Genomic DNA, 16,259 nt, shown 5'->3' on the forward strand with positions numbered 1-16,259 from the left:
AGGGTATTCCTGATGGGCCTTTGTGTAGGGATGGAAACAAAAATCTCTCATCACTAATTTATTCTCGTTCTGAGCCCACAACCTTTGCCATGACATACCCTGCTTGATAACTCTGATCTGCAGGTACCATTTGGTTCAGCTGAAGAAGTGTTGGGTAAAAAGGGAATGTTCCTTTCTCAAAATGAATGCTATTATGCTAGGTCTTGCTGGAGGGAAAAAATTATTCTTATAACAAAACATCCTGGCATTTAGAAAAATAGTGGACTGAAAAAAATACAGACTAATGAATACTAGGAGTCTTGATTTTGCTCAAAGTGGGCTCAGGATTTACTGATTTGGGTTTTTTAAATCAAAAAAGCAAAATCCCCTTGTAAACACACCCTGGGGGTATTTTCATCTACTGTCATCTGTGTGCTAGATCATTCTTCACCTCTTGTTCTGCGCAGTTTCACTGTGGCCATGAAGCAAAGTCCTTTCTGAGTTATACCAACCTAATTTCATTGAAATTAACAGAGTTTCACTGAGTAATACAGAAACACTCTCAACGCCACTAGTGGTTGTTAGCTCTTGGAAAACCAGAGGCCTTGCAATATATCAGAGAACTGTTCAGTTTAACTGCAATACTTAACAAAAGTGAAGACCCAGAGAATCTTGATTTGATATCAGTCTCAGGTTTTGCAGTCCCGGAGTGCAATTTAATAAAACTATGAGGCAGTTCTGTCTCAAATGTGAGATCTCGCCAGCCTTCCTCTCCTAAGCTATGTACTTTGGAACTAATCCCTTCTCACAGCTGTAAGAGGAGACACAAATATATGTATTCTAGTTTTAAAAAAATAATAAAAATGGTGCAGTTTAGAAATTACATATGCTTAATCACTGTATCATGTGGATTAATGTATTTTTCTTGATCACCTGTCATCAGTACCCAGGTCAGATAATGCAATGAAAGTGGATATGCTGAGATTTGAACTGTGTTGCAGGGACATGACATCTGGTATGTGATCTAGTTCAGGTGGACTTCGCCTCTTCTTTTATTTAAAGTACCAGTTAATCTATTATGGGGTAAATTTTTGGAGCATTTAATGTCAGTTAATGTAGAATTGGAAGCTCTGATTATAATTAAAGCCAGACAGGTGGGTTTCTAGACAGGCAGGTATTGTTCACAAAGTTTGTGTTTCTGTTTGGCTTTTTAAACAGCATCACAGAGGTGACTGATAGAAACCAGATACATTGGGGAACAACAAAACTAGACCTAGGTCTCTGGCCTCAAGTTCCACAAAATCTATTAAATGAATTACTTTGGATTTTTACTGATAAAGGGCAGTAAACATGTGCATGTGAATTACTGCTGTTAATTATTTGAATACTCACATATGCTGCAGGTGCTATGCTAGAAGATACATTTTCCACCCATCTCCTCCTTCACCTACAAGGTACTAGGGAACACATCCTTTCTCCCTTATGCTAATTAAACTCCCACACAACTGTACAAAGCTGCAGATAACAGACAGGTGGCCTAGTTAAATAAAGCAGAAGGCTTCAATTTTACAGGTCCTTTGAGAGCTGTATCTCAGCTGCTTCACCTTTCAACAGTGACAAGTTAGCTTAGGAATGCTGAAGCACTCCAGAAGTTGTGTTTCTTTTTCCCAGAAGCTGTATGTACAGTACGCTTTAGGTACTGTACTTCGTGTGAAAGCCGAGGAGAGCTCTGTCTGTAGGTTGTTACCTCACCCGTGAAACCTGTGTGCCTACTATTCTCTGCTATCACAGCCTGGGCTTCTGGTAGGACTGATCACCAGGTGCTGGCTTCAACTGTTTAATGTAGAAATTTGCTAAATCAGGCCAGGCTTCAGATCTGCCCTGTGTGGACTGAGAAGGTCATAAATACACTGTTGAAAATTAGGAAGGAATTGGGACATGAAGCCAGGGAGCTTTCCCCCAGAAGGTGAACGAAACAGGCAGCAGAGCCTGGAGCATGGCAAGAGGCAAAGAGATGGTCAAGCCTCAGAGCTGCGGTGGAGCACGCTCTCCTCCCATCCACCTGGTGTCACAGGGAAGTCATGTACGCCCAAATAAGCTCCTGAACGTGGGACAGGCTTAGACACGCAAAGAACATAAGTTGCCACCTGCTGCAAGATTTTAGTAGTTGCACAGAGACCCAGCCCTAATGCTGGAGATGCGATTTGCAAGTTCTCAGATGGTGACAGCGTGCAATAATGCAGGACTTCTGTTCCATAGTGGCTGAAGAGTCTTATGTCTGTCTGGCAAATGTGTGGTCTAGCTGATATGTACTGTCTGTTCACCAGCCTTTTTTAACTGGAATCAGATCTAGAAACTTCCTGTGAAAGTCTTCTAAGCAGTTTTGCTCAGGATTTTTGTGAAATAGAATTAACATGCTTTGCATTTTTAGTAAATAGAATTACCATGCTTCAGTACATGCATGTTTTTAGGTCAGACTGTGCCCTGCTAGGACAAAGGAGCCTTTTTTTCAGAAAGGTGCATCAACCCACTCTATTGAATACTCTTCCTGCCAAATGTTTTAGCATCACAGCAGGACAGATAGCAATCCAGGTCACATTCCTCTCACAGCACAACCCGTCTGCTCTGCAATGTGTCTTGTAAAACTGCATTAAATTCGTGTGTTCTATGTGCCATTCACAGATACTTCTGATACTGGTTTTATTCTTCCAAAAACCAGCCTAAGTTATGACTGCTTAATTTTTCAGATTCCTGAGTCAGATCCAGACAGACTTCCCCCACTGGATCCACCAGATGTTGGCCAGATTTACCCAGTCCCAGCTAACATCCGACCTGTTTTAAGGAAGTACAGAGTAGAGGTGAGTTACTTAGAATATTTCCATTTCCAAATCTCAGCTCCTTTTATTCTCTTATTGAACCGTAACAGTAAAGGATGATAATTTTAAAATCCTCATCAACAGGAATCACGTAAAAATAGCATATGGATCCCAAAATAAATGTGTTAAGCTCAGATCACATTTTTTCTCCGAGGCTGGGTGTGCAAGGCAGTGCTTCCACATGAGGCCAGCAAGGGCTACATCTCAGTCCTGACCTGCTGGGAAGGGACTGCTCCCATGGCAGAGCACGGCTGATGGACCTCTGCTCTGTACAGCCCGGGAAGTGTCTGCAGGAGATGGAGAGCTTCCCCTTGCAGCTGGAGGTGAAGTTCAGCATCAGCCACCTCCCAGGCGTTTTCTGGGTCCCAAACTTGAGCCAAGCAACGTCTTCTGCCTGCGTACAAATGGTTGTCCCTTCTCTGCCCTCCTCTCTTGCTCCATTTGGGTCCAAAGTCCCCTTATGTTAGAAAGCAGGGAAATGTGGCAGCTTTCCATGTCAGTGGAACGCCTGGATGCTGCCCAGCCTCACCACTCACTGTCATTCTTCCTGCAGCCTTCACATCACCTGCTTATTTGCCCATTTTGCTGTGCCAAGTCAGACCCTGCTTACGTTACCCGGTGACCCTTCCCCAGAAATACTTTTTTGAGAGCCCAAAAGCAGTTTCAGCTTTGCCTTCAAAGACCAAGCAATTCAGCTGCTGAAAAGGAGAGAACAGTTACTAGCTCTGCTATATCATTTAGTTAAGCTATTGTTTTCTGTACATAGGAAAGAGTTTTTGTTAGCAGTGGTTTTTTTACAACTGAGTTTGCGAGGTAAAAAAGCCCATGAACTACTCTGCTGATGTTAAAGGGACATCTTAAATCCTTAAACTTATGTGTCCCTCTAAGTATTATGCTATGAAGGCCTTCCCAGTGCCCACGCAGTATGATTGCTTTGTGCTGCTTATATGTTTTCTATTTTACACTGCTGTGACATTCATCCCAACTAGCTCTAAGGCACACAGCTTAGAAGCATCCTCACTGTAGGCTTCTTATTTGGACAGCTGAACAGAGCAGCCACGGTGCCAGCGTGATTCAGACCTTGAATAGATTAAATTATGTTTTGGAAGTGCATCTCTGTCTTCTTTGGTTCTGGAGGGAGCCTAGGACAACTCCACTCCTCAGTGTGATACCTCAGGCACCTTAAAATCAGGGAAATTGCTTCCAGATCCAGGCAGTTAAATTGCTACGAGAACAGGTTTATAGTTGAAGTGAATGTATATGTAGTGAAATTTGAACTCTGGAGGGTACCCAGCAAGGAAATAACACAAAATGAATAGAACACAACTATTTTTGTTAAGATATTATAAACTATATCTCACACTTGTGGAAAAGGTCATGGAGCCATTGTAACTACAGAAGCGTGCCCCAGTTTTAACTGGGAACCTCCAGCAACAGAGCAGGATCTCACCAATCCTCACACCCCTCCAGTGCCCCTTGCCACTGCCTGATTCAAGCAAATCCCCAGTCCTGCCAGCGTTCAGGTTGTCCACAAAGGCCCCCACACCTCCTTTTGGTTCCAGTCTTCATTTCAGGTACATGAGACTCATGGCTTTTCTCACCAACCGTAACGTAACCATCTCTTGCTGCCCCAGCCCTCCCCTTCAAGGTCCCCCAGAGTGTGCTGTATAAAGTCCTGTTTTTCCTGCAGACCCCTATTTTACAGACCCAGTCTCCTTCTTGTCCTCCAGACCAGGATCACAGTCCTTTGAAGGAAAGCTGCTTGGAGACCTCCTGCCATCCATTGCAGACCTGAGGGCCAGCTCGGCTGGCAAACCTCTGTTAATTAATTCTGCTTATATAGGATTTGTTTGCTCCTTCAACTGCTTTGATGCATTAAACAAACCAAGCCCCTGACATTCAGATGAATAGTCCCCTTGCCCTGCTGAAAAGACAACTTTTGGAAATGTGATTATTATGGATTGCCATTGGCAATAACTCCTTGACAACAGTTGGGTGTTATTAATTGCTTTAACTTCCACCATTAATCCTGATGGTTATTGGATATCAGATTTGTTTTTTTTCTGGTAGTCCTGCATTCCCAAAGGGATATGAGATGATGGCATCCCAGCAGTGGCTTCCCCCAGACTGAGGGGTCTCTGCAGGCTACTGATGTTTCTCTCTGCCCACCACAGGTCCTGTTCTGGGGTGTTCGAGAGCTGAAGAAAGTCCAGCTCCTCTCTGTAGATCGCCCCCAGGTTCTCATCGAATGTGCAGGGAAAGGAGTGAAATCCTCTGTCATCCAGAGCTACAAGAAAAATCCCAATTTCAGTGGCCTTGCAGACTGGTTTGAAGTGGTGCGTACAGCATACTGCTCTTTGCCTGTCCTGGTTAGGCAAGGTGTTAATTACTAATTTCCTCCTTTTCTTGCCAAATAATTTCCTCTGTCTCTTGATTAAATACTAAGGGACATCAGTTCTCTTGCAAAAGCTACTGATTTGAAGATGCTTTAAAAGACTTCTGCTACAACTGTATGATAAAAGATGATGCTGTTCCTCATGTTATGTCTCAAGTAGGCAAGGAAATACGCTGCGATCAGATTTTTACCAATAGGTTGGAATTTGTTCGCCGATAACAGGGATATTTTTAGTACTTTTTCCTCCTCCTTTCCCATTTTGCTGGGTAGTGCTCAGTTTCTTTTATTTTCTTTCAGTTATTTTAATTTTCCTTTCTGTGTTACTGGGCTATTAAGGGAATTGATAATTTCTGGCTCCTGAGCTCTGGACCTTTTCATATTGTAACACTTGCTGTTATGGAATGGAAATTTAATTACCGCCTGTTGACTGGGTTATAAGAGCTGATGCTTTCAGTGGACAAAGGTCAGCATCAGAAAAAAAAAAATCTGTTCAATTTGCTCTAGTCGCTAGCATCAAGAGAGAAGTTGTTTATAAGACAAAAGGGTACAAAAATTCTATCCTGGATACTGAAGTACGGTTGCTACAGTAGTTTTAGCTTCCATTGTACATTACATGTCCAAAGAGCTGTTTTCCCTTTTGTAATGCATCCTATAAGGCATGTAACCACCCAGTGTCCACATTGTGGTTATGGAAGCAGATAGGGTTAACAGCCTTCAACAAGGCAGCAAGGGCATTAAGACTCACAAGTTCCAACAGTGTTCATTTCTTCTGAATGTTCCTGATTCCCCCAGTTTATTCTAACAAGAGATGCTCATTGTGGTGGGTTGACCCTGGCTGAATGCCAGGTGCCCACCAAAGCCAGTCTATCACTCCCCCTCCTCAGCTGGACAGGGGAGAGAAAATATAACAAAGGGCTTGTGGGTCGAGATAAGGATGGGGAGAGATCACTCAACCAATTACCACCACGGGCAGAATAGACTTGATTTTGGGAAAATGAACTTAATTTATTGCCAATCAAACCAGAGTAGGGTAATGAGAAATAAACCCAAATCTTAATATACCTTCCCCCTACCCCTCCCTTCTTCCTGGGCACAGCTTCACTCCTGGATTCTCTACCAACCCCCCCAGCGGTGCAGGGGGACGGGGAGTGGGGGTTGGGGTCAGTTCATCACACTTTATCTCTGCCCCTTCATCCTCCTCAGGGGCAGGACTCATCACACTCTTCCCCTGCTCCAGCATGGGGTCCCTCCCATGGGAGACAGTCCTCCATGAACTTCTCCAATGTGAGTCCTTCCCACAGGCTGCAGTTCTTCACAAACAGCTCCAGCATGGGTCCCTTCCATGGGCTGCAGTCCTTCAGGCACAGACTGCTCCAGCGTGGGTCCCCTGCAGGGTCACAAGTCCTGCCAGAAAACCTGCTCCACGGGCTCCTCTCTCCGCAGATCCGCAGGTCCTGCCAGTAGCCTGCTCCAGCGCGGGGTTCCCACGGGGTCACAGCCTCCTTCGGGCACCCACCTGCTCCAGCGTGGGGTCCTCCCCAGGCTGCAGGTGGAGATCTGCTCCCCCGTGGACCTCCCTGGGCTGCAGGGGGACAGCCTGCCTCACCATGGTCTTCCCCACGGGCTGCAGGGGAATCTCTGCTCCGGCGCTTGGAGCACCTCCTCTCGCTCCTTCTTCGCTAACCTGGGGGTCTGCAGGGTTGTTTCGCTCACATATTCTCACTCCTCTCTCCAGCTGCAGTTTCTGTGCCTGCCACTACTTTTTTCCCTTCTTAAATCTGGTCTCTCAGAGGTGTTACCACTATCGCTGATGGGCTCAGCCTTGGCCAGCAGTGGGTCCATCTTGGAGCTGGCTGGTATTGGCTCTGTTGCACGTAGGGGCAGCTTCTCACAGAAGCCACCCCTGTAGCCCCCCCACTACCAAAGCCTTGCCACACAAACCCAATACACTCATATATGACAGCACAGGACTTAACTCAGTAGCACAGTCTGTATGGTGCACTCTGTATTCTTAAGGACAAGGCTTTCTCCAGACTTTGCAGAAAACCATGGACAGAACTATACTGCCTATGCTGTATGCATTTTGCATTTTGAGGATGTTAATAGCTGATGAGGAGAAGGGAGGGAAGAGTAAAAGCCTTATTGCTGTGCACGACAAATATTCTATACGTGTTCTATATTCTCTAGCAATTCTCATGCTGCTGTCTGTCCTCCTCCACTAGGAGCTGCCTGAAAATGAACTCTTGCATCCACCGCTAAGTATCTGCGTGGTCGACTGGAGAGCATTTGGGAGGAGTACGCTTGTTGGAACACATACCATCAATTGCCTTAAGCAATTCCTATGTAAAACCCAGTTGGGTCCTCAAGCTACACCAAACAGACTAGACATTGTAGAAATTGAGAAAGGTAAATGTCCAGTCCTGACTCCATATAAAAAGACAAAGGACCTACTCAGAGGCTTAACACTAGGCACGTACTTAGCAGATATGCTTTATTGTGTTGAGTGTAAGGTCAAACCCTTAAAGATACGATTTGATGATCACCAAATGTGATGATACCATTTCTGGCAAAATCTTACCTAACTTGCAAAGGTTCAATTTCAGCTTCACCTGAGCCATCACAGCCTGCTGAGTTATCCAGAGAAGAAACATTTTTAGCTGATCACATCTATGCCGAGATGGAGCAGGGTATATGTACAGTGGTAGAGCCAGACCCACATCTTGCAACACTTCCTGACACTGAACCAGAGCACGCTGCCTCTGAACCAGGGAAAGAGAGAAAACAGAAGGTGGGTGTAGCTGAAGCCACCAGCTTTCTGTTGCAGCCTTACAGACTTTAACCTTTCCTTATAAATTGGTAATCTCTTACTTGTCTCAGGATTAGAGATTCTGGGTACTGATGTTAACATCCACGCTCTCTTGCTGGCCCTTGACGGAACTAGTTAGCAATGCAGCTTTGACCCCACATAATTTTTTCACTTGCATTAATAGGTACTTCCTTTCTTTCCTTTTGTGCTAGATGGTCATAACATGGGCAAGTACTACTGGAGTAGTAGGATTTTTGCTTTTCCTGACCTTGAATGATCTACTTAATTGCAAAACTCTCACTGTGAATGGCTGTTTCTGTGTCTGTGGTATTTAGGCAGGGATGAAAGCCCCTTTGTGTTAGATGCTGTACGAACGTGGAGCAGAAAGTCTGTTTCCAAAAGATCTTACAGTCAAAGTATAAAACTGGTGTCAGTCTGTGGATAGAAGAAGATAGGAAAGTACAGGAACGCAAGGCAATTCTGGTCAGCATGGCGTTTACAGTACAGTGTATGCTCTAGACTGTACAGATTATTTTTTGTTCAGAGGCACATGCTCCTCCTTTCTGTGTAGTTTCTCCCATCACAATCACTCTTTTATTAACAACAATAAAAGCGGAGGATGCAAGACTAAGTTTCATTTCAGAAGCTGTTTCTGCAGCTACATAAAGCATGCTTCTTTAACCTTTGATGTTTCAGTGGTCAGATGTTTCCAGCATCCTTCATAATTAGGAGGTCAAAGAAACTGCAGGGATGTCTTGTTCCCTAGATGTACACAACAGTTTAGATCTTTCATCTGGTACGGAACAATTTTAATGTATGACAGCAAAGTATAGTAAGAAGAGAGTCCTGAAGGGAACCCTGTAATTTAACCATCTGTGTTATATTAATAATAATTTCCACATATCTATCTATCATTCCTAACTATTTATCTTTGCTTCAGCTTCCCCAGCCAAGCTGACAACTCTCTGTAAGGGTGTCAGATGAAACACTCTATTTAACAAGAGCCAATCCTTATGCAAGAATGAAGTTAGTAAGATTTGCCACATGAGCAGGTGATGATCAGATTTTAGCTTATTGTAAGAAGAGAACAGCTGAACTGCAGCAACTGTTCGGACTCTTCTTTCAAAAGGCAATAAAGTAATAACAGGAGTTCTTAAAATACTTGCAGACTTAAGTAGGAGAAACCAATTTATATCTGAATGTTCACATGCCTTAAAACATCATTACCTGTTTCTCTGTGTAGGTTTGCCTGTTGTATGGGTTGCTCCTGTGGCAATGTCTCAAATGTTCAAAGTTTTGGCATCATCTGTAGGTAATAAAGAGATAGCTTTAATAATATGATGATTATGATGAAGTGTCTTGGAATAAAAGACAGAGACACTAATTCCTATTGCATTTTATTTAGCTCTTGGAGGTTGAAATTTTCTTCATATACATCTGTTCATGCTTGATGTCATGAGTCAGGTGATTAGTTTTAATCAGTTCTAGAGTTCCACAGTGTTTTCCCCATGCTTTGGTAGGATACGAAAAAATCTATCCGACGGTCAACAAAGAAGAGAAGAAGAACAATTGCAGATGAATCAGCTGAAAATGTTATTGACTGGTGGTCCAAATACTATGCTTCTGTGCTCAAAATGCAAAAGGTAAGTCACCCAGCATGCCCAAAGCTCTCATGGATGAGCAATGTTGTAAAAGTAGATTTACAGTTGAGTGATTCCTTTTTGGTATTACATTCATAATGAGGAGTTTATCCATCATCTTTTTCTTTTGAAAGGCAAAAGGAATTTTTTCCAGTGAGGGAAAACCTGAAGACAGTAAGTAAATTATTTGCATTTTTTATTATTTTGTACAATTAATACTTTGCTTCTCTACTATTTTACTGTCAGCAATTAATGTCTGATAACAGAGCACTGCCGGTATACTGTGTTCTTTCCCCTACAGCTGATCGGATGGTGGGTAGGTTAAAACTTCACAGGCATTGTTGGGTAAACATGAGTTTCCTGTCATTCAAATCTCACGCACAAAGATTTGCAAAGTCAAAGTCCTAAATGATAGAAGGTGGAGATTACCCTAATCTTAGGTTGCATTTGTAACAGGTTCAGAAAAAGAAACTTCTCCCAATTTTGAATCCAATTCAGAATCAATGATGTAGGAACAGCTTCTGCTAGGAGACTCTGTAGTCATGTGTGTTACTTCCATAGCTGAAAAGCTTTGTGTCTAGCTCAGGTTCTAGTGGAAAATTTTTTGCACAAGAACCTAAAAGAATTACCCAGAAATAGGCTCTGTGTGTATGTATGCATATATGTCTCCATACATGTATACTCCATGGCTTAACAGGTCCTCCCACAATCAGAGCTCTAGAAAAAAATACTGTTTTGGACAAATGTAACTGCTTGAGCAGACTGGGAAAGAAAACAAATGTTTACCGTTTACACAGAGCTGCTATTTGGAATTAAACTATAGCATCTTCCCATGTCAGAGCTGACTGCACTTCACCAGTGGTTGAGGTGATTTCTATTTTAAAGCAGGTGTTGTGATTGCTCTGGATGGAAGACACGACCTTAATGTCGGATGGTATCATTCTGGAAATAGCAGCTGACGGTGTTTCAGTGATCATCAGGGCTGCTGAGAGAGGAGGCAGAGATCAGTTTCTGAGTGAAACTTACTTGTCCACATGGAGGAAATATTTAGATAGAAAATTTTCTACAAAGGTGTGATGTTAAATTACAATTAGAAATTTACTTGACATTGTGACATCCACCCACATGCTATTCAGGCAGTTGTGGCATATTGTTTTTGACTGATGACTTCAGATCTTGTAAATTCCCTTCTGATAGCTTTTGTTACATATTTTCAGCTATGATGATAAGCATTACACATACAGGACTGCACTGATATAATACATATTTCTAAATATTTAGTGATACCAAACACACATGAACAACTCAAAAATGAAAGTAAAGTGAACGCAGAATCCAGATTTCAGGCAAAGAACTGAACCACCTCAGTGCCATTTTTGAGGGCTCACCCTCTTTTTGTTGGGAAGTCCCCTCTCAGCGTTTGGAGTCTGGCTGGAGGCTGGCCAGATACCTCCTCCCATTTCTCATACTTCTAGGCTTTCTCAAGGTGAGATACACTCTATTTTCTGATACCTTTGAGCAGAGAAGGGCTTGGATCGCCTGCTATCTGAAGTACCAGTCAGCCTAAATAGCGGCTTCCAGTTTTTAATAAGCCGTACAATCTACGTGAAAGCTGTTAAGATCTGTTAGTTTGCATCTGGGGGCAGTCAGAGAGGAAGGAAAAGGGCGTTCTGGGAGATGGCCAGCAGGGAAGGAGTGGTACAGAACACCATCACTCTTGGTCCACCAAGCTCATGATGAAGACTGTTAGCCATGGAGAGGATAAAATGCCACCTCTCTGCCTGGGAGGAGTGGTGGGAAAAGAGAGGACCCTGTGCTTGGCAGTAGAAGAATGAATGGAGGAGGAGCAAGGCGGGGGGGGGGTGTCTCTTTAAAATGTGTTTTGCATCCTTATCTGAAGCATTGGATGTGCTTTGCTCACTAAAACCTACATGATGTCATGAAATCTCTGCAGATAAGCAGAATTCTGACGACATTGCATTGATCATAGAAGAGGAGCCAGACAAAAAGAAGAAGGATAAGACATTGAAAAGGAAGCAGAAAGAAACTCCAAACCTAGCAACACTGCAGGTAAGAGAGAAGTAAGGCTGAGAGGTAAGGCTGTTACTCGCTGTCTCCCCAAAGCTTGACCTCAGCAGCTGGGTTCAGCAAACCCTCCTTACATTTGTTTCAGACACTTTAAAATGAATAAAACACACAAAATGATAGTGATAATGCACATCAGCACATGGGGCCCGGAGGAAGCCATGCTCTTACAGGGTGGATGTGGCCTGCTTGGCCTCAGACCTTCACTTCACCAGTACAGACTCACCCAGAGAGACTTAGGTGAAAATTCAGGTTTGTTGTTCACCTGTAAAACACCGAGTTTGGAAATTCCAAATTTCATGTTGGAAATATTACAGCCTGTTAAGAATGACTTAAAAAAGAGCATGGAAAGCATTGCTGCACTTGCTAGTGCATCCTCCCTGACGGTGAGGTAATATTCAGCTCGCATTAGATTTGGTTGCATAACGATAGAAGGAATTCAAAGAAAACTATATGGGTCATGCAAAATGACTGGAGAGATGAAGAGGTTTGAAAAGATTAGGACCGCTTGGATTAGACTGTAGCTGAATAAAGGGGAATTTGAAACTGCTGTTTCCGTTTTTTTAGAGATGGCACTAGTCTAGGCCTTCTATTTCACACTGAATAACGCTTCATAAATTACAGGGGGAGAGTGTTGAAAAAAAGCCTGTCCTTTTAAAAATGATCTGGTCTTTTTACCTATCCTAAAGCTCTGTCCCCACAGCACTTTATTATTGTCTGCTTTGCTCACATGTTCTGGCACATTAACATAACAAAATGGGTCAGTACATCAGAGGCACATTGCAGAGAGGAAGCAAAGAGCAGCACATCCACACTGTTTTTCACCCACACCAGTGCTTACAAATGTTCATTCTGGCCCTTCTAGAGCCACTTCTACCTGCTGCATTAATGTGCTATTCCAGTAGTTGGGAAGGACTTTGGTGAAGGACAAAACCACTCCTGTTTTAAGTGGGGAATTAAATTTTTTTGCCTCAAGGACTTTTGCAAAACCTTGGTTTTATTAAAATCTGCATTTTGAGTAAAAATGGATTTCTAGTCATCCTCTAATAAAAAAAGTTGCTATAAATATATTAACTGCAGCACAAAAAATAAGCATTCTCCTATTTTCAAAGATTTATGAAGGAGACTTGGAGAGTGAATTTAACAACTTTGAGGACTGGGTGAAAACTTTTCAGCTCTTAAGAGGAAAATCTAACGACGAAGTTCATGCTGACTCTGAAGACAGAATAATAGGAAAATTTAAGGTGAGCTTTAAAGCTGATTAAATGGGTAATAATTTAGAGACTTTATGTTTTCATGCATATTTCAAGTATACCACAGATGAAAGAAAAAGACATTGACAGTCTGTTGTAAATGGAATTATGTCTTTTATTGGATCTAGAGTCATATTTTTCCTTTCCCATTTTCTGATAGATGAAAGCAGCATCTAGCACCAGACGTTCGCTGTTGTTTTGAAACAAGGAATTACAAAAGAGTTTTGAATCACAGAAGGGGAAGAATAGATATATTATGTAGTCCAGAATCTGCTAATGCAACTTTATTACTGCACTATCAGTTATAGCACCTTATATGTAATTTTCAGTAATTTAAATGGAGGCACTTACAGCTACTCCAGTTGGAAACAATTGCACAGCCTGATCCAGGGCATCATTAGGCAATCTGAAAACGTAGTTCAAAGCATGAATAACGTTAATAGGATTTCAAGCACTTTGTAGTTTACAGGAACTGATTAAACTCATTGATACCTCAATTAGTTTGCAACGCAAATTTCCGTTCAAATCACTTGCTAGTAGCTTTCAGGCAGTATGAACTACTCGGCACCATGAGTCAACATTGATTTATATGAGATGTATGGTGGCTGCAAAAATACAGTTGGATTCCAGTCACACTGTTGTGAAACTAACCCAGTGGAATTATCAATTTGCAGATATACAGTTAAGGACAAAATATTATTTTTAGAATATTAATACTAAGAAAACTAGATTTAGAACACCTGCAGGTGTTAGTCCTTTAAATAATAAAATAGAGAGCTAAGAGCATGCAAGTACTTCTTGCAATCATCTAGATGTGATGATAGTACCATTTTATAGAGCAAAGACATTTTAAAAGATGATGTTTAGTGCACTGAAGCCTGTGTTCCCTTTGAGTGGTACCACAAAACGTGTTGTGTATACGTATGTGCTGCAGCGCAGGCTGCATGAATGATGTTTGTTTTGCATTCAAAGCATTGTTTTTGTATTACACTTGATCTGTTTTCGAGGGAGATAAAAGACAGTGTATTACCAGGGCTCCTTCCGCATATACCCAAGTCCTGAGGATGGCAGTTTGCTGGATGGAGGGCAGCCCCGCATCCTGCAAGGGATACCACCAAACCACTCTGTCAAAGTCCTCATCAGGGTTTATATTGTGGCAGTAAGTAGACAGATGTTCCTTTAATCTTGAAATAACTTGGACATTTCTTTTCAACTCAGTTTACCTCCATTGTCTTTGCAGTGAGCTTCTGAAAATCCTCATCCATGTGGCAGAATTTTTTCTGGACATATTTCAGACAATGTTTCATGTTGTAGAAATGGGTGTTCAGAGTAGAAAATGTTACATATTCCTCATGACGAATCACAAGACTGAAGAATCACTTCTTCAAACTGAAAGGGCTAGAGACATAACTAACATAGTATGGACAACCTGTTCCAGCCACATTATGCAAATGCAGCCAGTTTTAATTAGCAGAGTTGTTTCAAAAAGACACACATTTAAACAAAACCTCAGTAAGGGGGAAATGGGAGCATATTTTTGAGGGCTCTGTATTGCATGTAATCAAAGTGGTAGATGCTGTGAATAAGTTATGGGGTGGAGAAAGACGTAGAAATATAGAAGACAAGATGATGAGAGAGCGTGATGTGAGAAGTAAAAGGGGTAGAAGGAGATGGTTTTTCAGAGAAATGAAGGCTGCAGGTGATCTAAGAGGGGAAGAATGGCATGCAAAGAGACAATGGCAAACAAAACAGAAGAGAAGAATAGGAAGAGATTGCTTTATTTCCTGAATATAAAGACTTCCAAGCCATCTTGTAAATACAGTCTGAAGAGTAGTTTTGCACTGTTCAAGGATCTGGACCAATATCTTTGGGAAATCTTTCCTGAATCCTACATGCACTTGTGCAGCCAGCTTCTTCCTCAGCGTTGCCTCTCCTGCTCATCTCTTTGTCCATCTTAGTAGTGGGACAGAACTTATATCTGTTCCACCTTTGCAAACTCTTCTCCTCCAGATCATCTTTTCCCAGTAGCCTGCAAAGCTAAATGCCAAATTTTATATTACACGAAGCAAGCAAAACCCCTGCACTTCCAGAACACCCAGGACTGGGCAGGAAACCCACAGTCCTGTATTGTGACCATGCTGCATTTAAGCAAGCTTCTTGAGGACACAGTCTTTCTTCCTAACAGGCGTTTAACCTCAGCCCAGCTGATCCAGATGGCAAGTCAGATCCCTACATTGTGCTGAGACTTGGCAACACAGAAATTAAAGACAGGGAGAACTACATCCCCAAGCAGTTAAACCCAGTATTTGGAAGGTCAGTGATGGCTTATTTCCTTATTCATGGGTGATTTCTCCTTTATCACTTGCCACCACTACTGCTGTTACTATTACAATGTGTTTGTTATATGCTGATTTCTGCCCATTTGGATGTTTTGTAATTCTACTGGTTAAAATGTTGAGAATTGGTGTCACCCTGTATGATTACAAATTATTTCATTTTCATACCAGTCAAAACACATCATGGAAAGCAATCTGTGAGAGGTTTTGCACAATGATGCATGAGAAGAAAAGAGGCAACAAATGATCTTGTCTGTGCAAATTAATGCAATTGTTAAGTTTAAAGTGAAATAAATATCAGCACAGTAAAGTGTGATTTCACAATCTTTGTTACTATTTCAGGTTGAATAGAGTGCCAAATAAATCTCATCATTTTAGGACTAGGACAAAAAAATGTAGTTTTTTGAAGCCACACAGACTTCTGAATGGGGGAGCCAGGGGCAAGCTGTCAATAAACATCGACTTTGTATTACCAATGCTTTATACTTATTTATATTTTTAATGCTAATAGCTGTGATTTTTTGACAATAAGTTTCCCTATTTTTAAGAAGGTTGAAAATGTTTTGAATTGAGTGGAATTATTCTGTAAAACATTAAGACAGAGAAGCTGTACTATGTTGGACTGAAAGCCCCCTAAGCCAGGGTCCTGTCTGCAAAAGCAGAGACTTAAAGAAAAAAGTGTAAGGAGAAAAGACAAGAACAGAGTGGTCCCTCTATAGCATGCCATCTCAGTTTCTCTGATTTAAGCTCTTCCTTAGTAGAGGTTGCAGCTGAACCATCATTATGATAAGCAGTAAAACACAGCCATTATAGATGCATATAAATGGAATGGGAAATCACCACTGTATTTGGTTTAGACAAGGTTAGGAATGAGCTGTTCATTTGGATA

At 42.0% G+C, this 16,259-nt stretch overlaps 1 protein-coding gene across 1 annotated transcript in view; it reads left to right on the forward strand.

Moving 5' to 3' along the window:
* The window catches only part of FER1L6 (fer-1 like family member 6), a 98,786-nt gene that overhangs the window by 63,134 nt on the left and 19,393 nt on the right, over nucleotides 1–16,259 (forward strand). The window contains exons 23-32 of the mRNA XM_075023924.1: nucleotides 2,727–2,837; nucleotides 5,030–5,191; nucleotides 7,473–7,656; nucleotides 7,854–8,038; nucleotides 9,577–9,699; nucleotides 9,831–9,870; nucleotides 11,651–11,766; nucleotides 12,894–13,025; nucleotides 14,068–14,193; nucleotides 15,220–15,347. Of these exons, the coding sequence (XP_074880025.1) occupies nucleotides 2,727–2,837; nucleotides 5,030–5,191; nucleotides 7,473–7,656; nucleotides 7,854–8,038; nucleotides 9,577–9,699; nucleotides 9,831–9,870; nucleotides 11,651–11,766; nucleotides 12,894–13,025; nucleotides 14,068–14,193; nucleotides 15,220–15,347 (1,307 nt within the window). The remainder of the gene's footprint in view (nucleotides 1–2,726; nucleotides 2,838–5,029; nucleotides 5,192–7,472; nucleotides 7,657–7,853; nucleotides 8,039–9,576; nucleotides 9,700–9,830; nucleotides 9,871–11,650; nucleotides 11,767–12,893; nucleotides 13,026–14,067; nucleotides 14,194–15,219; nucleotides 15,348–16,259) is intronic.

The sequence above is a fragment of the Buteo buteo genome, chromosome 3, assembly GCF_964188355.1.
Source record: "Buteo buteo chromosome 3, bButBut1.hap1.1, whole genome shotgun sequence".
Classification (NCBI taxonomy): Eukaryota; Metazoa; Chordata; class Aves; order Accipitriformes; family Accipitridae; genus Buteo; species Buteo buteo.